The following is a 27,920-nucleotide window of genomic DNA, read 5'->3' as shown; positions in this document are numbered from 1 at the left end:
GCAAAGTTGTCGCAAGCAGGCATAAATCAGCTCCATTCTGTGCGAGAGAGCAATCCTCAGTGTACTAGAGGGGAGCACGACTACCAAGCAGCGAGTTCACAGCATCGGTGAGATGACAACGTATGAATCATGCCAGGATTCAATTTCACTTCATCTGCCGAGGTTTTCGCGCCCCGTTTCTCTTGTTTTCCGAGTTCAGACATTCGTGGAAGTGAGCACCGGTAATGGATTTAGCCCACATGGAGGTGTGCGGGGTAGAACGCAGTGGCAGTGCTCCAGCGCCACATACCAAACCGTGATGTTGAGCATGCACTCTGGTCGCTGAGATGCCACTGCGCTTTGTCTGGTTACACAGCGGAGAACCGGACATATGTTGGGGGGAGGGAGCGTTACACAATAAGCAAGTCTTTGCACATCTTACTGGAGCTACGGCTCCAAACCCATGAACCCATGAAGTGGTGTATCCCTTGCTGTGCACCACCGCCGCTCACTGAGAACTGGTGCCGTTTTCAAGGTTCTTCTAGGAAATGAAGCTTGGTCATAATCCCGAGTTTAACTTTTTGTGAGAGTTATGCAGCAGAAAGCACAGGGCAGCGACCCTACAGCCTGAAGCTCTCTGATTCGAATCCCGCCTCTGTTGTTGTAGCACCTGTGATGGAGATATTTACTCCGAATTGCTGTAGTCAAAGTATGGTATTTCCGAGTGACTTGTAAAGCTGCTTATTAAACAATGCAGGCCCTCTTTGGGCAAAGGGTTCGACTACAGTATATAAAGGGTAAGATGTATTGTTTTAGGCACAAAATTGAACTGGATACAAAGTACATTTTTTTTTCCACTTGTACGATTTTTAAAGTAACTCAGTTAACTTCAGTGTTTTTTTTTAGTACAAAGGCTGTATTATCTAACGGGAAAATGGCTTCATAGATTCTAGGCAAGTTAGGTAGTCCTTGTTTTTTTTTTTTTTTTTGTCAAAGTAGCTAGTGTTTAATATGTGGTATGCCTTAAGTGGAACGTATTAGTCACAAAAAACACAGTACACACAGAGCTCATTGTGTGCCACTGCCTGAAATCCTCGCTGGAATCTCCACTTTCTTGTGTGTGCAGCTTTTGTTCGCGAATTCGCGCGCTCGCGCGCTCCCGGACCAAGCGAAGACGTGTCAGTCAAAGTGCAGTAGCCCCACCCACTTTACCCTTCCTGCTGCCGCGGCTGTGCGCTTGTGGGGCCGCGCGCCGGCTGCTCTCAGTGTCGCCGACGGCGGGAGGGGGAGAGCACTGCGCCTTTAATTATCTCCATCACTCGGTTATTCAGTTACAAACGAAGAGCTTATGAACACCGGTGGTTAATATTAAGTGTCAAAAAGGTAGGTAAGAAAGTATAGAAGCCTTTAATGTGATTAACTGAGGCAACTAGAAAGATATTTTTCTAAATGTTCCGACGTTCACGACGGGTGAGTCAGTGCAGTGGGCGCTGCGCTACACAGCATAGTGTTTTTATGCGGAAATACTCGAGCGGATTTCTAAATTCGGTTAAAAATGCGTCAGTAGGAATTTAATACATTGTCAAAGCTAAGCTTTTAAACGCGAACTTAATTTTAGCTCGCTAATTAGTCCAGCCTCTTTTCGGTGGTGTGAGCATTTAACGTTTAAAAGTAACTGGACGAGAAGGAGTTAGCGAATTCAAAATGGCGTCGCTGCCTGCGGTCCATCGATTCCGCTCGCAGTGCGCGAGAAGACAAAGCGCGCGGGTGCGGGGAGCAGTGCGAACTGCGGGAGTGAGCTCTGTCGGCAGTGTACATCTCCGACACGAGTTATTTAATTTAAAGTCGTTAGTTGGGAGTCGCGCCTTTGGTATTCTGCCACAGTATTTCGTTTCGTTCACAAATATTTTAAACGGGGGGTGGTGGGGGGGGACAGCAGTAGCGTCAGCACGAAAAGGGAGGGTACGTGGGTGTTTGGGTGGAGCTTCTCCTCTGGGTCAGGGTGGGGGTGGAGGCAGATCTGTCACAAGGATTCACGTGTGGCATGTTTAAAAATGTGTCACTTTAAGCAGCTCGGAGGGGGGGGGTTGGCACTTCACGAAGTGGGAAATTTGAAATGGCAGCACGGACCGGTGACGCAGATACACCTGTGTGTTTCCTCACCTTTGTTTCAGTGAGAAGATGTGTTCCAGGTGTAAAGAGCTTTGTGTCCTATAGGGGGCGCGTTGAGCTAATTCGCTGGTGTTGGAGCGTCTCCAGGAGGGGGGGGTGGGGAAAAATTAATTTTTAGCCACGGTCTTGCTTCCTGACCAGACCCAGAGTCCGTCAACACCAGTTTGTTCTCGGCTGGCAAGAGAACCTGGCGTTTTTGATAATATAAACATATAATTTCACTGTCACTCTCCAGTAGAAAGAGGGTGTTCAATTGGCTGTAAAAAAAACTGGTTATAAATGTACTAATTTCCATATTTTTTCAGTTTCATTACATGTTTTAATTTTAATTTGTGTTTTCTTTTTGAATGATCTGTCTTCGCTGCCAGCTTTTAACCCATTCTATGTAATGTACATATTTTCAAGTGGTCATTCTCTTGAAAAAGGTCCTTTTCTAGGTTTGCAGTTGACACTCTACAGTTTGGAGATGGACTTTGGTTCTTTGAGAACATATTTCTTCATTTATTTTCCAATAAATGGCCTTTCTTCCTTTTGTTTTCAGAAATGACTTTACATAATGTAAAATAACAATCAGTTTTAGTGTTTTTTTTTAATTTTTTTATAACAAGGAACACATGTGAATTTTGTGCCTGAATTTTAATTTATGAAGGCTGTAAACGTGAACTTAACTGAACTTTTTTTTTTCTTAACGTCTTCAGCGTGGCTTATTTTCTTTTTAGATACTCTTATCATGGGACATTTTTGACAGTTCTCACAAATCTGATGAGTGAAAAATTAATATTCAACTTTTTACTTTCTTTTTCATGTTAACCCTGCAATATTGATCAATAGGAAGTGGTATGCATTGTGACCGGCAAATCACTTTTAGTTGGAAGGTCTTCATTTCATACAAGTGATATTTTTTATTTGACTACCCTCTTCTGTTCCAGAGCAAAAGGGATAATGTTTCCTGTGTGTAGGTAGAGGGTTGTGATGACAAGAGTAGAATCAAGTTCTTTAAACTTTGATGACTTTGCTGTTTTCTACTAACATACTTTTGATTTCAGTAAGAAGCTCGTATATTTTCCATGTCTCATTTGCTAATTGTTGCAGCTCTGGAGAGCACATGGTTTTGTACTCCTTAGGCAGGATACTTTCTGATGGCTTTAGATTCTAGGCTCACTGCAGACATCATTTGCCAGCTTTTGTTGGGCTGTGTTGCGACAGAGCTCTGATGTTGGGCTCAGGTAGGACAAATATCTGTGCATTAACCTCAGCCTTTGTTCTGCTGCTACATGTTCTACATTTTTGGATATTTGAGGCAGTTTAGCATGTGATGTATGCCTTTAGAGAGAGGACAAAAATCATCCTGAATCTCAAGCTTTCATCACTCTTTTATGTGCTAGTTTTGACTACGTCTAATAGTCAGCTGGTCTGCTGAACAATGTGAAGAACTGGTATTCTGGTCAGACTCTGGTGTCTGAAATGTCATATTCATCTGAATCTGACTTGGTCTGTTTTTAGGTGCTCATCAGCCTATATCTATGAAATTGTTGGTAGGTCCCTGGTGATTATCCAGTTTTGTTGACTATTAGGGCTCACCAGATGCCACCTGCTGCCCCACCCTCACCTTAGATACCCTCACATCTTTTCCACAGGCACAGAGAACCAATTGGTTGTAATGTGCATTGAAGTACTGGTTACTGTCATGTGTTTTCTCTGCCTCCTGCTGCATGTTTGCTACTTTTAGGCTCCAGCAGCTGTGGTTGGCTGGTCCCGTGACCGGAGGCAAGTGGCCAACACTGGGTTCAATACTAGATGTATGTACAGTACTATTCAGTGTCGCTGCAGTGTGTTTCTATTTGATAATTTACTTTTTTTTTCTTTTTTCTTTTAACTGTAGTGAATGAATGTTGGTGAAGTAAGACTAAAAATGCTTATTAAGAGGGGGCCTTATTTGAAGGGGAATTTCACACATTTTCAAATCTGGGATTTTTATATCTTAATAAACCTTAGTGTTTGTGTGTGTTGATGTCTCAGATTACTGTATATTTGTTGCTTGAACAAAAAGATATCTTCCCCCTCCTTAAAAAGGTTATGCATTCCTGAAGATCTGTTGTGAGGTGAATTTTTTTAAATAGATCTAATAACCCTTGTCTCCTTAGTAAAGAAATTTGTGTTCTCAGGCCTGAAAATTGACACCCATTTATATCAAAATATCACCACTTCCTGTTGAAATGGATGCAGCTATTTCAGTAGTTAACATTAGTTATCATAACACAACAGTCCTTCATTGATTACTGAATTACTCTTTTGTGTTTATGTACACTAAACAATTACAAATAAAATGTGTACATGTAATACTGTGTGTTTGTGTTAATTTAGCCTTTACTGCAAAAAGCTGAAGAGTAAAGATGAGAGAAATCAAGGAGAACTTCAAATTTATTCACATTCACCACAGAAGTTGATAGAGTACCTCTCAGTGCCTGGGCTGTGTGATTGAATGTGGTTAGATATCTCCATGCAGATTAAGCAGGTTTCATGTTCTTCCAGGGTCAGTGTGGGTTTTCTTCCAAAGACGTTTTACAAATAAATCCGTAGCTAAATTGTACATAGTGTGTGCATTACATTGCCCTACGGTGTAAGTTGGTGAATGACTGAAGGGAGCTTAGTGCAGTATATCTAGCATTTTCAACTTGCATAAATGTGTTCTCTAAGTACGAGTTAACTAATTACTTTATATCACTGTGCAAAAAAGGGTCTGCTAAATGAATAAATGTAAATTGATTGTGCTGCTAAACTGTAGGGAGACACATGAAATCCATGATCCTCATTAAAAGGGCAAAGTGCCTTGTAAGCTGAGGAAGGGCATTGCATGAAACTCCTTGTAAACTCAAATTCTTGTAACATGATTTGGTTTGGCATATCTCATGGTTTGACTGTACTTGTTTGTTAGTCTTTGCTCTTATATATTTTACAAAACTTCAGTGAAAGGTGGTGAAAACTATTTTAGTGAAAATCTATTGTTTTTCAGATAAATTCTTTTAGTATTTAAGTATTTTGTAATTTTTTAAAAATATTTTGTTTGGAAAGTCAAAAGTAGCATAATTTTGGCCCCTTAAGTATAGCCCTGCTTTTTATGGCAAAGGGGTATGATCTCATTAACAATAGAAAATTGATAATTGTATTTAATTAGTTATGAATTGATTGATATGAATTGTCATATTTGGAGGTGTTTCTAGTATTAACAGCTAGCACACTGAATAACTAGCAAATGCTACTGTGACATAGTACCATCAGTTTAATTTCTGTGTTAAAGGTCAGTAGTACACCAGGGTTAACCACTTGAACCAGTGGTAATTTCAGGCCAAACCACAGTTTTTGTTATTGCAGAAGTAAGCATTTTGGTGAAGAATATAACAATTATTATTCAAGTGGTCAGTCTAAATCTCTGATATCAACACACACCGTGGAAAGTGTTTATGAAGAGCCCAGATGTGAAACTGGATGAATATCCTCTTAAACAAACCACAGTTAGCTTGTGCTGTTCATGGTGAGGAATAATGTAAGGCACCGTCTACCAAAAAACCTGTGTTAATCTATAATTCCATGTACATTGAACCCAGATTAAGACCTAACACATAGTTTATGTCTTCAGTGATGGTTGTTTTTCTCTTTTTGACTTGTAGTAGAAAAAATAAGTTTATTGTTTGAATGTGTCATTTTTTTATGGAGCAAAGTTTAAATATGTAAATGTATAAACATATTTTTGGCAGATACTGTATGTTGGGGAAAATTTGTTTTAAGGGGCTGTCTTACATGAAACTGAATTGCATTGTCTATTTAGTGAAGGTCAAGGGTGTTTTTTTTTTTTTTTTTTTTTTTTTTTTTCCTTGTGGCATATTCAAAGACATGTTACTGGTACATCGAATAGAGGCATTCTTCTGAAGACAGACAGCGTATTTGCCTAGGAGATATTACCATTTTAGGTAATTCTTACAGTATGGATCTTTTCTCTGGCAATTACTATAGGATCACACTTGGGCTGATGCATTCAACTCATTGAATCCTCAGCAGGTGTTGCAGTAATTGTCATATGACACTTGTGTGTGACTAATGTTTACATGGGGTAGCTGGGAGTGCAGCAGAGTGGGTTCGGGGATCAAGTAAGGACTTAATATGATACTAAAGTGTTTGCAAAAAAGACCTAACAGAGAGATTGTGGATAGTAATGTACTGTACTTTTCAGCAGACCAGGGGGCTCTTTAAAGCTCGGTTGTTCCGCCCACCAGGAACCTTACTCCTGACTGGCCTAAAATGGGCAGAGTGAGTGCGCAACACATGCTGTTTGTCACTAGTACAAAAGCACTGAAGCACTGCACTCAGGAGGGAGCAGCTATGTTAATGCCTGTGCTTCTCAACAGGAAAGGTAGAGCACTGCTATTTTGAGAAAATAAATACATGTATTTGGTTATTTTCTAATAGTTTTTTTTTTTAATTTGACATTCAGCCTTAAGTATATTTTGTTTCTGTAGCTCTGTGTTGGAAAAAGATTTATAGTGATGCCCTACACATAGTGTTTTGTAGAGCGATGCATATGTAGATTAAAAGGAGAGTGATACAGGCAGTCATTTTATCGGATATTTATACTTCACTGTAAATCTGTAGAGTATAACATTTCATGTGATTCTGTTTGTTGAGTATTTGTTCATTAGCAGCATTCTTAGATACTTACACGTCATTTTTGGTCTCTTACAGAACAAACATGTTTTCTAAAGGCACAAAGCGCAAGTTTTCTGATGCAGGGGACGAGGCCGCTGATGAGAGTGTGCTGGGCCTCAAGATGACGTCATCTTACACACTGCAGCGGCAGTCGCTGCTAGACATGTCACTGATCAAACTGCAGCTGTGTCACATGCTGGTGGAGCCTAACCTGTGCCGTTCAGTGCTCATTGCCAATACCGTGCGCCAGATCCAGGAAGAGATGACGCAAGATGGCAGCTGGCATGCCATGGCTGAGGCCATTGGTGTTGGCCAGACCCCTGCTGACCGTCTGGAGGCCACTGAAGTCCTGTGCCGGCCACCAGTGAGGGGTCAGGACCAGGAGGCCAAGCCCTTCTCAGTTATTGGCTATGACAGTTGCCACTCGGAGGAAGTGGTAGTGGATGAAACCCTCTGCTCCACCTCTCCTGAGGCCCATACTGCCTACATTTCAAGCAGCCTAGGTGTGGGGCCCTGCTGGCAGGGAGAGGACCTGACAGAAGCTGGTGAAGATGATGAAGATGACCGACAGGAAGACTGTAGGCCAAGATCAGAAGGGGAAGATGGAGGCAGGCTGGTAGAGGGATCAAGAGCCACCGAACAGGTCTTTGGCACATTTGAGATTAAGAATCCTGTCCCGAGCCCAGACCCTGCCTTAGAGGATCTTTTCTCAGATGTTGATGCCTCTTACTATGACCTGGACACCATGCTGACAGGCATGCAGGGACCACCTAAGATGGGGCCCTATGACCTTCTGGAGAGTTTGTCCTCTCATGGATCCCCCTCTATAAGCTCGACCGCGAGCTGTCGCTCTGATCTTAATGAACTGGATCACATAATGGAGATAATTGTGGGCTCATGAGCAAGACTGTGACCAGGACTGAATGTGAAGGCTGCACATTGTTCTTTGCTTGCTTGTTTGAGTCTGTGTGTGTGTTTGTACACTCACTTATATGGAAGGTGTGTTAAATCAAGGGCACTTTTTCAAGAGATCATTCCACAAACAGTTGAGATTTAACATGCTGACCATTGTAACTTCATTTGCATACTTTTCTGTATGTCTCATTTTATACGTGTACTTTTTAATTTATTTTAACATTTTAAAATGTCATTACACTACATAAATTGTGAAAAGAACATGTTATATACCTGAACTTCTAAAGCAACACATATTTTCCTAAAAATGTTGAAATATATATACATTTGTACATAAATATACTATATTTTTACATGACATACACCTTGGGAAATGTTACAGTACTTCTAGATTTTTTAAGCCCTGAGATATCTTTAGAAAATTTGATTATTCCATTATTTGGTCAGATTCACTTAATGTCTTCCTATGATTTTATTTCAAGTTTATGTTCAAAGAGATTAAATGTATTTCAGAATTCCCATAACGATCTTGAAAGGCATCATTGGCTGTTGGTGCTTTGACAATATTTGTGCTTGTATTATTTCTCAGACTCAAGCAGTTGCTTGATTTTACTGTTAGAAGCCATAGTTTCTTATATTTGTAATGATACAAATGAAGAATTATGGGTCTGACCCAGTTAAGTTATTACTTTCTAATTTATTTTATTTATTGGATGCAAGCATGTCTGGGGGGGGTTCAGTTTAATGTAACTCATGGTGACATCAGTTCTTCAGCTTATTCTGTTGTCATTTTAAGATGTCTAGCTACAGACATAAGTACCTTCCATTCCTTGCTACCCTCAAGGGAAGATGGGTTTTCCATTTGCCTATGCAGTTAGTGTTGCGAAAGACTTCAAGCAGTATTCATTCACAGAAACCTAAAAGAATGTTACAGTTTTAATTTTTATATTTTAAATGATGGACTGATTTATGTGATACATTGTTATTAAATCAAAGATGTTATGGTTTATTCCTTGTCATGGCTAAGAGAACTCAGGCAACAACAGTGCATGAAAGTGGACAGTATTAAAGTCACCACTGTACTCCTTGTCTGATGGAAGAGAACAGTTTTCTTGAACTATAAAACAATTTGGGATTTAATACCTGGACTAGGGTAGATTATATGCATTTATATAAATACATTGTAGCATTTTTGTAAATATTTTTAATAAAAGGTACAAAATCTTGAATACCCAGTTGCTTTGTGAGGTGGTCATTCCTGTTTTTGTTTATATCTTTGGCTAATTAACCTTAGGTCAATGAGAAGCACTTAACCAAATTGTATAGTGAGCCATCAAGAAGTGTATGTATGAACCATGAGACTTCCAGTCTGGAATACACCATAGACCAGCATCCCTGTGGAATGGATGGATATAATCACTCCTAAAATGTGTTCCTAAAATGCTTGGCACAATCGCATACATTTTAGAATTACAGTACATACTGTATAATGGCGTCTTCTTAACAGATACATTACTCTGGACTACTTGTATAATTTGGAATAGTGCACTTTCCCCAAGTCTGAACATATGAGTCTTTTTACTTAAAAAAAATCAGATTATGCAACTTTTGTGAATGGTACAATTGCAGTGAAACACGTGAGATTTTAATTGGCTAATAACCAGGAATTTCAAAATAAACGCAATGCACTCAAGAACTCGGCAGGAGTTTGAACAAAGAGAAAAATTAATGATTTATCTGACTTTAAGAATCCAGCTGACTAATATTAATACGATTCTTAGAAATTGCCTAAATATTTAATAAGACCTAACAATATACCTAGCTTCAGTTTAGATAATCGAGAACATAAAACACTGCAGATACATTAATCCGCTGAGGTCCGTGTAGAAAAACGGAGGTGGGGGAACCACTACGCCGAGTGACTAAGAATTGTAATTAAGTCAGACCGCTGAGCACCACGGCGCGAACGTGTCCGACGCGGTGACTGCATACTTGCGTGCGTGTGTCCTGGCGCGTGCTCGTCTATGAGGCGGGGCAATCGAGCAACGGGGCATGCGCAGAACTGAACTCAATGGCCCCGGCACATGGACGCTGCTCTGCTTCCATGACAACGCGGGAGCGACGTATGTTCGCCCGTAAAGCAGACCGTTTTGTTTCTGAAGCGATTCTGCTAGTTATTTGGCTTACTTGTATAAAACACACGATCGCCACATGAAGTCGTCGCGGTTGGTACCTAAAAGTAATTCTATTTTTTATAGTTCTCTAGTTAACTGGGACACATCAGTATACCTGGTACTGTTCAAACCAACTCTGAGCCAATAAAAGAAATCACCGCTTATAGTTCATACGGTCACGTTTTCGAAAGAGCCGCTGGGACGGATGTAAAAAATAGAAAGGGGAAGGAATGACAAAAGAGAGCACCAATCAAACGCGGTTACTAGGCGGGCCGGAGAGTTCTGCTATCCAATCACGCGTTTTCCATCTGACGGCCGTCAATCAGCTGAACGTCGGTCCCCCACAGTCTGCGGTGTCGCCGAGCCGAGTCCGCTGAGCCTTGATGAGTCGTTGCAAAAATGTTGGACCCGTACTTTGGACTAGTACATATGTTATGTATCTGATCTATAAAAGTTATGCAAGATACAAAGTATGTTAATGTAACCTTCTGTACTATTTGGCATTTTGTATTTATATTTCGCGTAGATAGCCTAATAACTAAGTAGTTTTCCATGTGCATGTCGATTCGTGCTGGAGAAAAACGATTTTTGTTTTGAAGTACGTCGATGAGAAACAAAACTGGAGCTCAAGCAGTATGTACCGAAAGAATAGCGAACCAAGCAAGAAGGAAGTTGAAGCGGGAGATGTTCTTTCTTAGCCAAGGTACGGTGCACGATTATTATATAAACGTGTTAGACGGCCAGCCATAGTTCTCCAGCGCTGCAGCCCCGACGAGCTGCGCTGCGCTGCGCTCAGACAAGAATCATGTGGAAAGGAGCTCTCAGTTCGGAGAGCAGTCGCTAGCTGTGTGCTTCGTGTAATTTCTAACTCTTAAGCAGAACGGCTAGCAGACGACACATGATTAAACACATGAAGATTGGCTGCAAACGTCGAAAAACGGTGCGGTGAAGTTCCTAAGGTTTGCTCCATCCATGTCTCCCTTATGAAACGAACGGTGATCCGGCATGAATTTGGCGGGACGACGATGCCAGATGAGATGCTCTGTGACACATGTACACGGCCAACAGTTATTATCCAAACTCTTTAACGAGTTTTTTAAGTAAATAATATAGGGAATTTTAACAGGTGTGTATACTTTGTCACACTTCCTACTCAGCCAACCGTCCGTCTGACTCACAGTGTCAGTGTTGAGGTTGTATTGCGGTTCATTCATTCATTCATTCACTCACTCTGCTTTGTGTGCAGAGTTTATTTCCTACCTGTTGTCAGACTAACTTTACCAGTGGCGTAAAGATTCTTTTGTGCCATGAAAAGTAGAAATTGTTGTGTACGACTTGCTTAAAACGCTCAGTAAGTAGGGGTCATTTTCCACAAAGGCCTTTGAATGACAGTTCGCTGTTTGTCAGTTCTGATGCTGGAGCGTGTGCTGTGCTGGGAGGCCTCGCTGAAAAACACCATCTCTTTGGGGCGCAGCCCCGGTTCTGCACGCACGCTTGGATCCGGATGGTGGAGATTGTCCCGAAAAAGGGATCCGTTTTGAAGTCGCTCCGACCGTGCCTCTCCGCTTTGCTGTCCTTGTACAGCGACTGCGGTGATGGTTACCTCTTCAACGTCCCACAGCTTGGCTGCTGAAGGCGTGAGTACTTTAGACAGGCCGCTCCCTCGAAGAACACCTTGGACATGCATGTGCTGCCTGAAAGCAGCTGGTGATGCACGTGCTGCCGTGACAGCGATGGACTTTGACACGTTCCTTGTGTTAGAGCGTAGTCTGATAGGCTCTGTGAAAGTGACTGGGCAACAGCTTGATTACTGACCTCTGGAACCGTATTCAGATCATGAGCTTTAATGCGTGCACTCAGGAATTTAGGGTTGAAAAGTGTACAGTTGTAACAACATTTTATGTGCACATTTATTTATTTAGCAGATGCTTTTCTGCAAAGTGACTTGCAATGGATACTATGTAGTGTTACCAGCCCACACACCTTATTCACCGAGGTGACTTACACTGCTAGATACACTACTTACAATGAGTCAGTCATCCATACATCAGTGGAACACACACACACTCGCTCTGTCACTCACACACTGGGGAACCTGAACAGCATGTCTTTGGACTGTGGGAGGAAATCGGAGCACCTGGAGGAAACCCACACAGACTGAGCAGGGATCGAACCCATGTCCTCTCGCATCACCCAGGTGCTGTGAGTCAGCAGCGCTACTTGTGCCAGCACGCCACCCATGTATGTCTGTCAGTTCCATTTTTTCCAAGGATGTGCTGTATCTAACTTGCAACTTAGGTGATGCTGCTCTAGGTTAACTGTACTTTGTGAGGCTCATTGCTGTAGCTGGAGAAGGTGAATTGGAAAGTAGAGATTGATGGGAATCCTGACTTCCATGACCCCAGGAGGCTTGGCAGCCTATTGAAGAGAGCAAGAGGGTCTAAACCCCCTTCACTTCCTGGAGGCAGGATCTGATATGTGGATAGGGGGTGGGAATCGGAGGAGTTTGTGTGGAGGTGGATGTGTGGGTTGGTTGCTGAGTAAGTGGGGACAGAGCGAGATGTAGGTGAATATGGGGAAATATGAAGTGAGGAAGAATTGGAGGAATGTGGAAGAAAGGCACAAAAGAAAAGTAAAATCAGCATGAGGTGTGATGGAGGTGGGTGGACAGACTGTTATTTTTAAGAAGGATGGAGGCAACCCCACTTTTTGTGTAGGACAGTAGAAAGAAGTGTAGGTGGAACCATCACACACACAATTGTACCTCTACAAAGCAGAGCTACTGCAAAGGTCACACTGTTTTTATCCCTCTGTTCTCTCAGCGGTGTTACACTGGCTACATTTTGATGCCAACAAATGGCAGGTAAAACCACAAACTGTTTTAAGGAGGCCTTTCAGGCTGAGACAAGCAAGATGAAGTCAATATAGGCCCTTGATGATTAGAGCATTTAGCAGGATGTTGCGTACCTGTATTTATGGTTATGTTTGTATTCTTCCATTTTTGCACTGTGCCCAGTGTTTTTGTTGAAATTGTAAAAATAATACAGGAGATGGACAAAATAACAGAAACATGACATGAAAATATTTCTTTCAACAGTTCTGTGTGTGTGTGTGTGTGTGTGACTAAATCACAATTACAAATTTGACTGGAAAGGTGAATCATATTAAGCAGATTGCCAGTTAACAGAATCTCTCAGCTGTTAAATAGGTCTTACAGTTAGCACTTTGGTATGTGAGTTTTAAAAGCAATGAGAGGTAACTACCAGAGCTCTAAAGAGGCCAAACAGTCCGTTCCCAGATTGCATTGCAAGGTGCATGAGTTACAAAAACTGCTAAATTATTTAATCTGTCAAGGAGAACGGTCTCTAAAATAATGACAGCATATACCAAACGTGAAAAAAACTGCATTAACAAAGTGGAAACCTGGTTGAAAGTCGAAGGTCACCGACAAATCGATAAAAGTGTAATAGTGGAGAAATGGGTGGTACGGTGGCACAGCGAGTAGTGCTGCTGTCTCACAGGTGCGAGAGGATGTGGGTTCGATCCCTGTTCAGTCTGTGTGGAATTTGCATGTCTGTGTGGGTTTCCTCCAGGTGCTCTGGTTTCCTCCCACAGTCCAAAGACATGCTATTCAGGTTCCCCCATAGTGTGTAAGTGACAGAGAGTGTGTGTTCCACTGATGTATGGATGAGTGACCCGTTGTAAGTATTGTATTTAGCAGTGTAAATTACCTTGGTAAATAAGGTGTGTGTGTGTGTGTGTGTGTGTGTGTGTGTGTGTGTGTGAGTTCATTGGAAGTTGCTTTGAAGAAAAGCGTCTGCTAAATAAATAAATGTAAATGCCCGTCTGGGGTGTGTCCTGTCGCCCTGTGTTGCTGGGTTAGGCTCTGGTTCACCACGACCCTGCTCGGGACAAGCGGTTGTAGACATTTTGTGTGTGTGTGTGTGTGTGTGTGTGTGTGTGTGTGTGTGTGTGTGTGTGTTTCACACACAATGCTGCTAAATGCTGCAAAAGTACAGCCTCAGAAATTACCACAGCACTGAATCAACTCTGTGACCCAGTATCAACTATAAATGTACATAGTGAGCCTCTCAAAGCTGGAATTTATGGCAGAGCTACCATTCAGAAACTGTTTTCAAGTCCAACGCACAAAATCTCCCACCTGATTTAAGGAGCGCGGAACCTGGACCCCTGAGCAATGGAGGCGGATGAGACGTCTTTCACCCTATTTTCTACATCTGGACAGATTTATGTTTGGAAAATGCCAAAGGATGCCTTCAGCCCATAATATCTGTTACCAACTGTTAAACATGGTATGGTTTCTATAATAGTATAAGCATCATCTTGTAGTCATTAGGTCTGATAATTGCTCTGCATACTTGTATAAAGGCCAAGGAACGTGAGAACATTTTACAGGATCAGGTGGACCCTAAGCAATTTCAAGAGTGCTTTCACGAACACCAAGATGAAGTCAAACGCCTTTTGTGGCTGCCCCAATCACCAGATCTAATCATCGTTAAACCTTTACGGAAAGTTCTGGAGTGCAGAGATGTACACCTTCTTCTGGAAGCTTTTCTTTTGTATGAATGGTGCAATATCTCAGTATACATGGTTCAGAATCTGTATGAGTGCGCTCCAAGACGGACTGAAGCTGAAGGCAAAGCGTGAGCCTACTCCTTATTAAGTCCTGGATATCGTTCTATTGTTGCGTTTTCTTTATTTTGCCCACACCCTGTGTATTTCTTACTTCATAAGATGAAACGGTAATAATAACAGAAAAAAGGACAGGCGCAAAATGTAAAAGGGCGAATAAGAAAATGTGCAGTAGCTGAAGAGTGCAATATATTCAATGCTGCAAATAATGGTAGAAATTCAAAAGGCGGGTCATTCATCCAAGAGCCAAATATGACATTGCTTCAGCTGGAAAGGGTCAGATGGACTAAAATCGTAAGGTTTTAGTTGCAGAGGAATATTAAGGACTTAAATGCATGTTTCATCACAGTCAGTTCATCTCCTGTAAATGAGAAGACAGAAAAGTATATGTATGTGTATACATAAAACCCCAAAACTGCTGAAGTCCTGTGTAAAATTGATTTCTTACAAGAAGGAACATTTCACTGTCAACCAGTTGTATCGGACGAATGTGACCGTAATGGTGGGGAGTCTGGTCCCGGTTCTTTATGACTGGGTTGCATCCGTCCCCTGTGTCGGCCTGCCTCCCCGTTTCGTGCTGCGCACAACTTGCACGGCACCCCGGATGTGGTTCCGTCACCGACTCCAAACCCCTGAACTCAAAGCCTGCCGCAGCCACCGTTCTCGTCCCCTCGCTCCGATAGCTTGGCAGACCTGTTGCGCCGCGGAAGCACGCTCGCTTGGTAGAGCTGGCATGGTGTGCGCAGCTCCTGCAGGCACCCGACTGCCGACTGCGCAGCTCCTGCAGGCACCCGACTGCGTGACAGGGCAGTCCATATAAAGGCGTCCGCTTCGGTCTGCCAGCTCGCTCTGCTGCTCGGCTGCGCGGAGCTCCTCCCACTTATTAGCGCAGCCTCTAGTCTCTTCTCTCCACTTCCCCCTCCCCCGCTCTCCCCCCCCTCACCCTCTCTACACTGTGAGGCTCGCTGCTGCTCGGGGGCCATTTCTGTCTTGCTCTGCCACTGTCTGGCCTCTGGGTGGGGGAGTGGGGGAGCGGAGCAGGTGGGGTTGGTGGTGGGGGGGGTGCACTGAGACAACTGGCTTTTCAAGCATGACATGTGATCCTGTTGTTGATCCTCTGCTTCACAACAGACACGGAATAGATGGTCAGGATGATGACACTCATTTGGCTTATTTTGCCACCAAAGATGAGTGAGGGGAAAAAGGAAGGAAGTGTATTATTAGTAAAAGCAGATGAAGAGTCGTGACTGAGGGAAAGACGGCTTTCCTTGTTTTAGTGCCACTGAGAAACGGCACATCTGTACTTTCTGTAAACTTGTGTAGCGTGGTTTTACAAGGAGATTTACTGTACAGTCATGATAATGTCTCCTTCTAAAATAGCAGTCCCCTTCAGTGTTTTAATATGTGTATAAACATGTTTTTTTTTACTTTTTTAGGTTGAAATCTGTTTTAAAACAGGAAAGGGAAGTAAAGCCTTTCTTACTGGAGAAACTAACTGGACAACTAAATGTAGCCAGAGGGGAAACAAGTAACGTGACTTCCTGGAGCAAAGGACAATGTCTCTAGATTAGAGGGCATGGTGAGATGTGGGGAGGACTGTCACAGAGCTGGGAGGCCCCATCAATGCTGCGATAAGCCGGAGTTATAACGGAGAATGTCCACTTTGACGTGGGGTCAAAGGGCGATATGTGGCAGTTTTCCCGACTTTTAGTTTTTTTTTTTTGGTTTATTAATGATTTGTGACCTCTAACTTGCATGGCATTGCTTGATAATTGATAGTTGGCAACCATAGCTGTTTGTCGCATTTTCCCAAAAAATTTACTGTGGAACAATAGAAGAATACGAGTGCTATCACATATTTTATTACGTAGAGACAAAGTCCTCGCCGCTGTAATTCGGACTGTCCTCCGTTGCAGTGTGCGCAAATTCCTTCGCACAAAAGCTTTTTTTTTTTTTGTATTCATACACACCGAGAACTGGGGTGCAGATTGAACTCGGTGTCTTAAAACCCACATTGATTGAAACGTGGGTTTGTTTAACAGTGTAAGCCTGTCTGGGACCGGGGGGGGGGGATGCTCACATTCATCAAGCTAAGTGAGATGTTTGACCAAACCACATGTATCTCGGGCCAGAACTTTTCTACCTTGGTTGCCATGGTGAAGTACACCACGGGAAAGTGGGAAAGCAGTGCCCAGTGTGACACCGGGGCCCAGGTAGGGGCGCTGTTCTGAGGTGGCCCCTGTGCTCGGCCTGGTCGGACAGGTCTCTGTCGACCCAGGCTTCTCTTACAGACGCCACGTAAAAAAGACCCCACTCGCTCTAAATATGCGTCTGTTTTGGTGTCTTATTTAGAAACGTAGGCGTTCACGAAGCTGAAATTTTCCAAAAAAACCTAGTTCTTTTGGTGCCGCTCATGATGTAGTATTTACCGCGGAAGGGAAGACCCATCTCTTCCGTTAGCGACGAGCTGGCGGATGCTTTGTCGGCCTTATTTGAAGGGTTGGATTAAAAAGGAGCGGGAGAGTCATTTTCGTGGCGTTTGACTGAGTTTCAGCAGCGCTGTTCCATTTATAGAGCGCTGTTGCTATCGGAGACGGGCTGTGCTGTGCAGACCAGTCTGGGGATCAGTCAGCAGGATGAGGAGCACCACTGTATTTACATTTATTCATTCAGCAGCCGCTTTTCTCCAAAGATGATTAACTCGTGTTTCTCTGACGCCTTTGTGTAATGCCACTTATAATGCTACATACACCGAACTCCATAGTTATTCACCACTGCACACCCGTTTCATCACATCTACATATAATATATCAGCTGGACACCAAGAGTAAAGGGGGGGGGGAACGGCCACGCGTCAGTTTCGCTAAATCCTAGCACACGGTGACACGAAACTATTTTGTTCGGTTTTTGTGGGTCTTTCAGGCGAGTAAAGGAGGTTTCCACGAGGCAACAACTATCGACAGGGATGCACTTTAAAATTGCCCCCCCCGAAATTCAACATTTAAATAAACTAGTTTTTCTTCTGGCGTTTTTTAAACCAGCGAAACGTGTCGCTCGAGTGGCGTATATGATATAGTGTTACGGGAAGCAGTGAGGTGAATGTTAGTCACGCAGGAAAGGAGGCTCCGTTCCGCGCCGCGATGTCCACTGAGAGATTAAGTGGATTTATTAAAGCAGAATAAATAAGCAGGCAGGACGGCAGTGAGTGGTGACACATAGCGAGAACAGTGCGAACTTTGTTGAAATTGGTTGAAAATTAAAAAATAAAGGCCGGTTTATAGGGGAAGGAGATGTGAAGCGCCTGCACATTGGGAGCCCCGTGAGCGCGCTGAAGAGGCCGGGGGCCACAGTCTGCGAACGGGCACATTGGAGGATTGGCGGGCACGTCGGCTGAGCCCCGCCTCTTCCCTCCTCCCTGCTCCGCCCCTCTCCTCCTGGTCTCTGCCCGTGTCTCCTCCTCCCTCGGGCTCGTGCCCCGTGCCCTCCGCCCGTTCACGGCAGTACGCCGTTCCAGGAGACGGACGGCAGCGCTCTCCTACACGGCGGACGCGTTCGTGAGCTGTTAGGAAGAAGCAGGCGGTCGTTGACGCGGACAGCCTCCGCTCTCTTATGTTAATTTATGTGCTCCGAGCTTCCGCCCGTGTGATTTTCAACAGTTTAAACGGGAACGCGGTAGAGTGGAGTGCAGTGCAGGACGGCGAAGGGAACAAGTGCTCTTTCCCAGTGTTCACCATGAACGGCAACTTGGTACAGAGGACTGGCCGCGAGCTGACGTTACTACACACGGGAGGTAAGACGTCGACCGCCCGGTCCACTCTCACGAGACTCCGGCTCCTGTGTCTTTTCCAATGCAGTATGACACAAATAACAGAATGACGGAAAAAAACAGCTCACTCTTTCTTTACTTCACACACAACTTTTGTGTTAAAAATGGTGGTTCAGCACACAACTTGTCTCCCCCTCCGTGTGCGTTTCGAGGACGGATCGATCGTGTCGTGTTTTGACGCAGCTCTGAAGTGATGAGGGGGAAAAAAAAAAAAGCACCTCGGTGCGTTCGTACCGAACTTGGATTTTAATCTAAAAAGTGACACGTCGAGTCCTGTCAGACAAACAGACTGTACACATTACTACGAATAATTTCTCCTCTTCTTGCCACGATACGTGTTTGTTTTTTTGTTTTTTTTTTCCTCTTTTTCAGCGAATCTTTGATTGAAAGAACTTGTTTCGGGAGCCGGTTTGCGCGGCCCCGTTTTTACGTCCACTGTTGCCAACAAGCACTTTTCTCGCTTTCCGTGAAATACTGTGGCGAAAAGGTGTAAAGCGCTGCTGCACTCAGTCAGTGCGCTTTCATCTGTAGAGTGAGAGTGTGAACAGGTTGATCGGAGCGCGGAAAAAGTGCGGAAACATAAGAGCACGAACGGAAAGGGTTTCGTATATTGCTTCGGGTTTGACACGGGAAGTGTTCTCTCTAATCATGAAAATATTGAGCGAGCGAGTGCGAGATTTTCCGTGCACCGGCGACACAAGGTGTTTCAGTACGAGTTCCAGTTGCTCTTGTTGAGTAACCAGGAAGTTGTTGCTGTCGCTCCTCCGCAGCATGATGAGTGCGACTGTCTCCTCGCTCTTAATAATTACTGCTTTCCCGCCGTCCCTCTGCATCTCAGACAGTCCATTAACTGTCACTCCTCACTGGCAGAATGTAAGAGCAGAGCTCCTGCAACCGATTGTAACGTCTCGACCGCGATCACGACAGACACGCACCGCTCTTGTGTGTCGCGTTTGTGTTTAGATGGCTTTGTTTTACTGCAAACCCCTTTCCATCCGCTTAAAGTTTAAACAACCCCTTTTCCCCATCCACTTTTAAGAGGGTGCCTTGTGACATGCCTGTGATACTTTGACATTCCCTAAACTCATTGATTTATTTACACTGCCCTTTTTCCCCCAGTTTTTATGGGCCACGTTTATTTCCTTGCACAGAATCATTCTGATTTGTCCCAAAAGTGCAGAATGAAACAGGTTCCTTATACTTGGGCATCAAAAAAAATCACACATTGTGTGTCCCCTGATATTGACTGACATCTACTTTTGACGTATATGTTGGGTTTGCGCATTGCGCAACGGGTAACTTTTTTGTTTGGCGGCCAAGCTGGCCCCTGCTGGGGGTCAGGAGAGGATGTTAGTGTGTGGTTGTGGATATACCCTTCATCACATGTTGTCATGAGATGAAAGAACTGAGGATTGAGAAAGCACCAGTGGTAGGGAGGGAGCAGAGTGGGGCTGATGGTGTGGGGGGGTCATGGTTGCCTTGCCAGGCTTCCTGTTTACAGCCTGGAGTGTGAACCACATTCATCGATTGGTTCCCTGGTCACTCTCCACTGCTAACAGCAGCAGGAGCAAATTGTCATAATGCAATGCTTTTGAACTGTTTCAAAAGCTTTCCACTTAAACTGGTAAATGATATATTAGAAAAGCATGTAGGTTATTGCAGGTTTTTGCAATGGTTAAGTTGCTCTGACATCATGTGGCGTGTAATTCTCCAGTTTTTGTGTATTTTGGGTTCTGGGTCTTGCCAGTGTCCCACCGGTCACGTGGCAGCAGCTGAAATTTGTAAGAGAGTCCCATGCTGAGGAACAGCAGACACTTATTGATCGTGGGGTGTTGGCTTTATGGAATCCCTTTGTTTGTCCCAGTTTTTTTTGGAGGGATTCACCTGTCCAAGATGTTTGCAGAAGCAGAGTGTCTACCTGTTGGCACCCACGTAGGAGGAAAGCTGTTGCCAGATTCGGCACCATTCTGTTTATTGTAGGCTTAGAGCATAGTTACGAGAAACTAGAAAGGAAAAGCCGAATACGTGTGCCAACCCGATCATGGCTGTATATGGGTATGTGAAATTTAGTATTTGCAGAACAGCTTGTCTTGCTGTATGGTGAGGTAACATGGAACTTGGGTCTCTTCCGGGCCAGAAGTCCATAGGAATGGTGAGTGTGGAAAATGAGTCATGGCTAATGTTCTTGGTCTTGTCTATCAGTGTAGAGCTCAGAGTATCTGTATCTCCATGCCTTTGGACAACTCTCCCCATGTCTTTTTCCCTCCCGCTTCCAGCCTGAGCTGGACGGCAGCTGCACAGTCGCCACGGACACCCTGTGCTCTTTTACATAACACTAAAATCCTCTCTGGGCACTTCTCTGTACTCTCTGTCTGTCGCCGTCGCTGTCTCCCTCTCCCGCTCTCTCTTTCGCTCTCTCCCTGTCTCTCACTCCGCGACTGAGCTTTTTTCCATTCGCGTCCTTCCTTCTTTTTGCGGTGCAGAAAAAGGAAAGATGGCAAAAGAACCATGAGGCATCTGAGCAGAGCATTTTGGGTGACAAGGGCCATCATAAACCGTAAGAGTGTTCTGCTAGCTCTTGCATAGGAGTATTCGGGAATGGGTCGTAATGACCAAGAGAGATGAAACTAAAGCTGTTTACTAAAATACGTTAAACATATTAAACTATGCTTCAAATCTGTAATCGTCACATTTTTGTCAAGATGTAGTTTGATCTTAGTTCAAAAATTAGAACTGAATAGGCAGACTTCTTTGTCATAAGAATGAGAACCAGCCAGTCTGGAGTGCGCCTGCGTTATGTGTTGGCCTGGGGGTTAAAGTCCAGTCTGCAGACCACAGACGACATAGGTGGATATGCCTGGCTCCAGAAGCACGCTCTGTGCCTGCTCTCTCAGGATCGTGCGCAAAACACATCGCTGCGATGACCTGCTAAAACTCCATAGGACAGCTGCTCCTCTGCGTCCTGCTGCCCATTACAAGTGGGGACGAGGACATGGATGGACAGCAGGCCTTAGAAAAGAGGGAGAACCATGAGAAGAAAACCAGAGCCATTAGCCCTGGACAGCAAAGACGATGTACCCGTTTCCATTATGGCCAGAGGTGTATGTTGTACCTGTTCCTGGGGCACGCTTGTCTCTGTTCTGTTGTCAAAGTCCTGTCATGAATTGGAGCTGATACATGATGCAGAAAGTCCTTTCTCAAGGAACAGACTCCAATGAGCTCAGTAAGCCATGGTGTACATGCAAGGTTTCTGTATGATTCCGCTTTAATTTTATAGTTGCAGATCCATTTTCATAATCACAGTAATGTCCAGAGTCGGTGCTTGTCAGTTCTGGCCACAGTTGTCTCCAGCATCACACCTGCATTTAACGTTCACCCCAAGTATATTTGATGGACAGAACCCTAGAAAGAGCTAACATTTTTTTTTAATATTGTGGATAACATGTTTTTGTGTGTTTGCCATATGAAATTCAAAGGAATACTGTGCTCATTTTGTTTGTGTCTGCATTGGCTCCGGCTCGCCGCGACCCCGCACGGGACAAGCGGTTTCAGACGATGATGTGTGATGATGATGATGCATTGGCTGTTAGGAACAGAAATCACTGTGAGGAATTGGATAGCGTAAGCATATAAGGTTAAAATGAAAGGGCTAACCACAGGCCTAATAAGGGTTTTGCTTACACTAATATGCAGTGTTGCACGGTGTGTAGCTGCCTCAATATGTTGCAGAAAACTGCAGGATTCGGACAACAGTGTACAATGTACAGTAAGTATGCTACCGATGTGTCAACACAAGTCCAAAACTCACAATTACAGCTCATGCAAAAAGATGTTGACACAGGCTCATATTGGCTACCTCTTGTGGCCGGAGGACCAAAGTGCAGGTTACAAGTTGGCCCGAACCCTCGTTTGAAGGTGCATTTTATTTTACTTCTTTGGCACAGGGAGCTGGGCAAGCCACAGAGAGACTGATTTATGGGCCTGTGCAGTGGTCTGTGGCAGCTAATACCTGGGGGACGCAGTGTCATGTGACCAGCATAGCCAAGCAAAGAGCTACGGCTCGACTTAACAAAGCACCTCAGACCAAGGTTTCACTCAGCAGAGCTTGCTGATAACCTCCACTGTGTCAGGAAATTTGATGTCATTCAGTATTATAACTTGTATAATCTATTTACATATAGTGCCATCTTTGAGAAAATTATATATAGAAAGATAAATGTACATAGTCCACCCTGTGCAAAGTGACCTATTAAAGGGACTATTTATTGCCAGTGTATATCAGTAAATGCAGAAAAATGACCCGATAGGTATTTTTTGAAATTTGGGTGATTCTTTTTACATCTTCTGTTTAAAACCATTTTGAACAGAGGGGCATTGCTGATAGAGAAGGTCTGTGGGTCCACTTGCCAGTACATACCTGAAGATGACACGTAATGAATAAATGTTTTCTGCATGTTTTCATGGCAATAAGGTATATATACTTGATTAAATGTGACTTCTGTTGAGGAACTGGCTGTAAAATGGGACAATTTTCTTTTTAATTTTTAAATTCTCTGTTTGCAGTTCCAGTCATTTGTGTGTGACAGAGGTTCCTCTCTTTCTCTCACCAGATACATGTTGGGTCGTGGAGTAAAGCGCAAGATGAGCGAATACGAGGCGTCTGGGGGGCTGGGTCCGCTGCCGGACCTGCCCTACCCACAGCAGCGGCAGCTCGTGCTGGACCTGTGTCTGAACAAATTGCAGGGTTGCCACACGCGGGCTGAGCCCAGCCTGCACCGTTCTGTACTGCTGGCTAACACCCTGCGCCACATCCAGGAGGAGTTGCGGCGGGAAGGTGGGGACCCGCCGGCTATCCTGGCACCTGCACCACCCCACGTTGCCACGCCCCTGCATTCTCCTGACATGCCGCCCATTCCCCCAGACTGTGGTGTCATTTGTAGCCCAACTGGAGGCTGCTGGCCTGGCCTGCCCATAGCCATGAAGGAGCCAGGGCTTATAGGGGGCTCTCAGGTGACGGGGCTTCTGACCTGTCCAGGGTGTGGTGATAGTGATGAACTGAGTGTCACCTCATCTTTGTCTGACGAAGAAGTATGTGGTGGGGATTTGAGTGTAGACACCAGGTCTTCAGACTCGCTCTTTGGATCCTTCGAGATCACAAACTCTACCAGCTACCTGACAGATCTGGCTTTTGATGACATCTTTGAGGACATCGACACCTCCATGTATGACTCTTCTGATTTCTCTGTGTTGGCCCTGCCCCCGGCACGTGGTACTGGCACCACCACTGGACCGGAGGACAGTCTGAAGCCATTCCCTAGCTGCACCTCTACTAGCACCCTGCAACTCTGTCTAACGGACCTTAATGATCTGGACCACATAATGGAGATCCTAGTGGGGTCTTGAACTGTGGTGGGAACCTGACTGCTACCCTCTCCTTACTCTGTTCTTTTAAAAACAGTTTCCAATTAATTTTTTGGGATGGGAATGAAAATATTTGGTTAGAATAGTCTATTTATATTTTTATACAGAATACTCTATTTATATAAAAAGAGCGAGATATGCCTGACATACACCTACTGTAGATGAAAAGTGTGCATTTTGTGTTGAGATCAATCTTTCCTAATTTATATGAACTGAGCTTGAACGTGCAAAGACAACCCGAATCCACAGTATTATCACTGTAGGCCATCTAGCTGAACTTTTAAACGTGTTTTATCCAGAAAAGCAGCCACAGAAGCAACCTTTCCCAGGAAAGAATCAGTTGCATAACATCTTCAGTCCTTTTTCGAATGAAATCAATCTTTATTTTTATAAAACAGTTTTTTGATATGTATTTCTGCAGCATTAAAATGTATTTTTATGGGTTTGAGCTGACTGTGATAGGTACACTCACCAGATGAGACTGACTCTACCTCTTCTAGATCTTCGGCGGCTGCCTGCTCCCAGAAGCCCCAAGCTCTACCTGCAGGCGAATGCTGTCACTCAGTGTTCTTCTGCGTTCTGTCTTGTCTCTTTTTTAACTATGGCAGAACACGTGATTGTCATTTTCTGCCTGTGTGCGTGCATGCATGCCGGTGCGAGTGTGCAGCCCACACGTACCAGCCATGTCAGCCTCTCACACTGGAGACTGTGGCCCTGCACTGAAGGAAGTTCTTGGTTTCTATGGCAACCCCCGTCTCCTCCAAAACAAAAAACTGCCTGCATGGTGGAGAAAGGGCTGGTTTCACAGTTCAGAGGGGGGCTCATGCGGACAGACTGGCACGAGGAGATGGTGTCTGCCTTCTTTTATTCTTCTTTGATGGTGGTTTTATGTGGTGTTCCTTTTTGTTGTTTCTGTGGTGACACTCTGTTTTTAAGATGGCATTTTCCACACAACGCTCGAAGTGGATACCCTTCTTCTTCCAAGTCCCCTCCCCACCCAACTCCAGCTCCTGAACTAACATGCAGCGACGTTCAAGGCCCATTCATATTTCACACTTGTTCCTTATCCCATGCACGATAACTGGATCCGCTTCAGGTTCGAAAAAGTAGGATGAATAATAGACTTACCCAGCAAAGTGTCTAACAGGACGGGGAGTTTCAAATAACGGTCTCCCCTCCCAATACTGACTGTGTCAGAGGGGCTTCCCGCCCACATATATTTAGCTCTGGATTCTGTCGGAATGTGTAAACAACTGCAAATTTTTCTGTGCATTTCCAATGGCGGAGAGCAATGGCAGACGGCTTTATTTTTTAAAAATTTTTTCCTTCCCCTAACCCTTAAGCCCTGTTAACTCTTGCAGTTCTAATGGCATGCAGCGACAACAAATCTGCACGTCCCACCAGCTGGAAGTGCGGCCGTGCTGGAGAGAGGGAGCGAGCGGGGGAGGGGGAGCAGGAGGTGGGCTGCAGCTACTGTCACGTGGAGCTGCTTGCCTTCACAAAGCTGCAGCGCTGGGAGCTGACCCCGCCCACTCTGCACAGGGCCCATGATCACTATTCATTGGCTCCCCTTCTGGCCAATCAGGCGAGAAGGGGTTGGATGAAAGCCCAGCCCCCTCCTCCCCCAACTCACTCCCCAGCCCGTAGCCTTTGTTAGACTGAAAAACAAATGCTTGCCGCCTGGCAGAGTTTCTGCTTAGAAACTGTTTCGAACAGTTAGAGACAAACTGTTCTGTCTGTTGCCGTTCCTTTGCCTCCAATTGCTTCCTCCTGAAATATATTTTTTAAAACGTCCTTATTTTTCCATTCAGAAAAAAAATGCCATTTTTTACATCGTATGTTTTAAATGAAGCGGAATGAAGGGCGCGCTCATTGTCAGACGAACGCAGACGAGTATCTTTAGCTGCGGTGTGGTGAAAATACCCACCCAGCAGGGAGACCGGGGAGGGGGGTTAGTCTCCAAGCCCACTGTAGTGGGTAAGTGTACAAGGCAGCCGAGCTTGTGGTTGCGCTCTCCACTTGGGCTGACCACAGTACTCAGACCCGCCCAGCTGTATCTGCACAGCTCTGCTTCTACAAGTTACCGTACGACTGCGAACCACCTCCCAACCTCCATTCCTTCTCGTTTTTCCGTTTAAGTCGAGATCCGGATAACGTGTGTTAAGAATTGACACTGAGGTCTGCATCAGAGGTGGGGGCTCTGCTTTGTCCACTTCGCATGGGCCTTGGGTTTGGCCAGCTGTAGGCTACAGGAGAAATGTGTAAGCTTTGTAAGCTTGTTTTGTACATACTTGTGTACATAAAAATCCGTGTTAAATTATGTTATTAGTTTGAGTGGTGTCATTGAGCAGATTTTAAATAATATATTTTGTTTATTTAATGGAAGTGGTCCAGGATATTTAGTCAGGTAGCGCAACCCTGGGAGAAAGTGAGAGAGAATTTGCTGTTCTCAGGCTCCTCCCGTTGCATCTCGGTTAATGTGTGGTAAAGCAGGTGTGTATAATTCGGGCCTTTTAAAAAAAAAAAAAAAAAAAAAAAAAGAAGAAAAAAAATTTGGCCCTTTACGCTGGGGAGAGAGCAAGTATTCCTTATGGCAGGCAGGCAGTTCTTGGGCAGCTAAAAACCCAAAAAAGTGATTAAATGTCATAAAACTCAGTTTTTGCTACGTTCTTGATCTGTTATCCCAGCTAGTTTGTTTTGCGTATTTTTAATCATAAGAAATTGTGCATAAGTATATTCTTAATAGTAACACGTTTTTACGACTGAAATGGTGTAAGCAACACACAGTTTGCTACCCAGCTAACCCTGAGCTGCAAGTCTACCAAACTAGGCTCGTTCAATGTAATAAATGATCCAGTTGGGCTAAGTTTCTTTTACGATCGCTTGTCTGACCCTCATTTTAGTGTGAGGAATCGCTTTAGAAAAAAGACGAGAATTGTCCTGTCACCGTATACCCATCTGTGTTTGAGGTCCACGGGCCTCTGAGGAACGAGTAGTTTGCAGTAAAGGTGGCTGGGTTGGACTCCCTGAGATAGTGTTTAAGCTTTGAGAATGTGATGCACAGTTTTTTTATTTATTTATTTATTTATTTTTTTCTTTTTGGGTCTGGGTTAAAGGTGCAAGGAGATGCCAGCAGGCCAAACCTTCCTGGCTATGGTAATGGGTATGACTGACTAAACTCACTATCCACCCTGGGACGCAGAGTTTACTGAGGACAGATTCATCTAGCGAGCCTGTGGTTTTGTGCAATTATGAAGTACCACTTGTGTAAACCCGTTCATCTGAAGAAAGTTTAAACTAAAAACTAGTCTTTGTCCTAAGTGCAATACAAACACAGCAGTGGTCCCAGGATTTACTTGGCCTTATTGGCATCAGCCTTCTCTCCTCTCTGACAACGCTGTTCATTTACCAGTGAACCCAAGACCATTCATGGCTGGAAAATTGTGTTTAATAAATAGAGATGTGTTACAAAAGAAACATGACTGACAATGGACCGTTTAACAGCAACGCATGAGGAATTCAGAATTTATTCATCTTGTTTTTATGAGATTTCCATTTTGTTTCTTGGTTCTTGCTTTTGACCTCAAACTTTGTGTATGTGTGTTGTGTACATAATTAAATGTACATAATTTAATATTTACTTTTTGACACCTTTATATTCTATGCAATACTCTTGTAGCAGGTCAGTAAATCTAATTAAAAGGGGAGAAAAAAACTTGTTTTGTGCTCTGTGTTTCTGGGTGATTTCTTAGGGCCTTGGTGTTGAAGGATGGGAGCAGCTTCCTTATTTGTTCTTTCTCCACCACCTCACTGCTGTCCCCCTTAACCTCCCTTCTCAGTTACAGTGTTACATCTGGTGTGCATGGTGCTTTGGGGTTGGCACGGACCTGCAGGATTTTTAGGGAAGTAAATGAAAAGCAGTCCGCACAGGGCAACAAAGAGCAAAAACATGCATAAATAAAATAACTGCTGGTGTGGTGAAGGAAACAAAGGCCCTGTGTTCCCCCTAGTGGTAGACAGTGGGTATAACGTGTGTGTCTTCCAGGATTTACTGTGTGTTGCATCATCTTGGTGAGGAT

At 44.1% G+C, this 27,920-nt stretch overlaps 2 protein-coding genes across 10 annotated transcripts; both read left to right on the top strand.

The window, feature by feature from the left end:
- Positions 1-1,233: 1,233 nt before the first annotated feature.
- cdca4 (cell division cycle associated 4) lies at positions 1,234-9,003 on the top strand. 8 transcript variants are annotated; one of them, XM_018727695.1, is made up of 3 exons: positions 1,234-1,362; positions 6,380-6,559; positions 6,889-9,003. In XM_018727695.1, the coding sequence occupies exon 3, from the start codon at positions 6,896-6,898 to the stop codon at positions 7,751-7,753; it is 858 nt and encodes a 285-aa protein (XP_018583211.1). In that variant the 5' UTR covers positions 1,234-1,362; positions 6,380-6,559; positions 6,889-6,895; the 3' UTR covers positions 7,754-9,003. The 8 variants fall into 8 exon arrangements, with proteins under 8 accessions (XP_018583211.1, XP_029114500.1, XP_018583212.1 ...); XM_029258667.1 differs by having other exon boundaries at positions 3,881-6,559; XM_018727694.1 differs by lacking the exon at positions 1,234-1,362 and adding an exon at positions 2,780-3,950 and having other exon boundaries at positions 6,423-6,559.
- A 1,615-nt stretch (positions 9,004-10,618) lies between these two features.
- LOC108919597 (SERTA domain-containing protein 2) lies at positions 10,619-27,543 on the top strand. Of its 2 annotated transcripts, none has more exons than XM_018727698.2 (2): positions 10,619-10,644; positions 23,031-27,543. In XM_018727698.2, the coding sequence occupies exon 2, from the start codon at positions 23,035-23,037 to the stop codon at positions 23,821-23,823; it is 789 nt and encodes a 262-aa protein (XP_018583214.1). In that variant the 5' UTR covers positions 10,619-10,644; positions 23,031-23,034; the 3' UTR covers positions 23,824-27,543. The 2 variants fall into 2 exon arrangements, with proteins under 2 accessions (XP_018583214.1, XP_018583215.1); XM_018727699.2 differs by lacking the exon at positions 10,619-10,644 and adding an exon at positions 18,199-18,384.
- The last annotated feature ends 377 nt before the right edge of the window (positions 27,544-27,920 follow it).

The sequence above is a fragment of the Scleropages formosus genome, chromosome 15, assembly GCF_900964775.1.
Source record: "Scleropages formosus chromosome 15, fSclFor1.1, whole genome shotgun sequence".
Classification (NCBI taxonomy): Eukaryota; Metazoa; Chordata; class Actinopteri; order Osteoglossiformes; family Osteoglossidae; genus Scleropages; species Scleropages formosus.
Note: the sequence above shows the minus strand (reverse complement) of the source record. Positions and strands in the feature narration are given on the sequence as shown.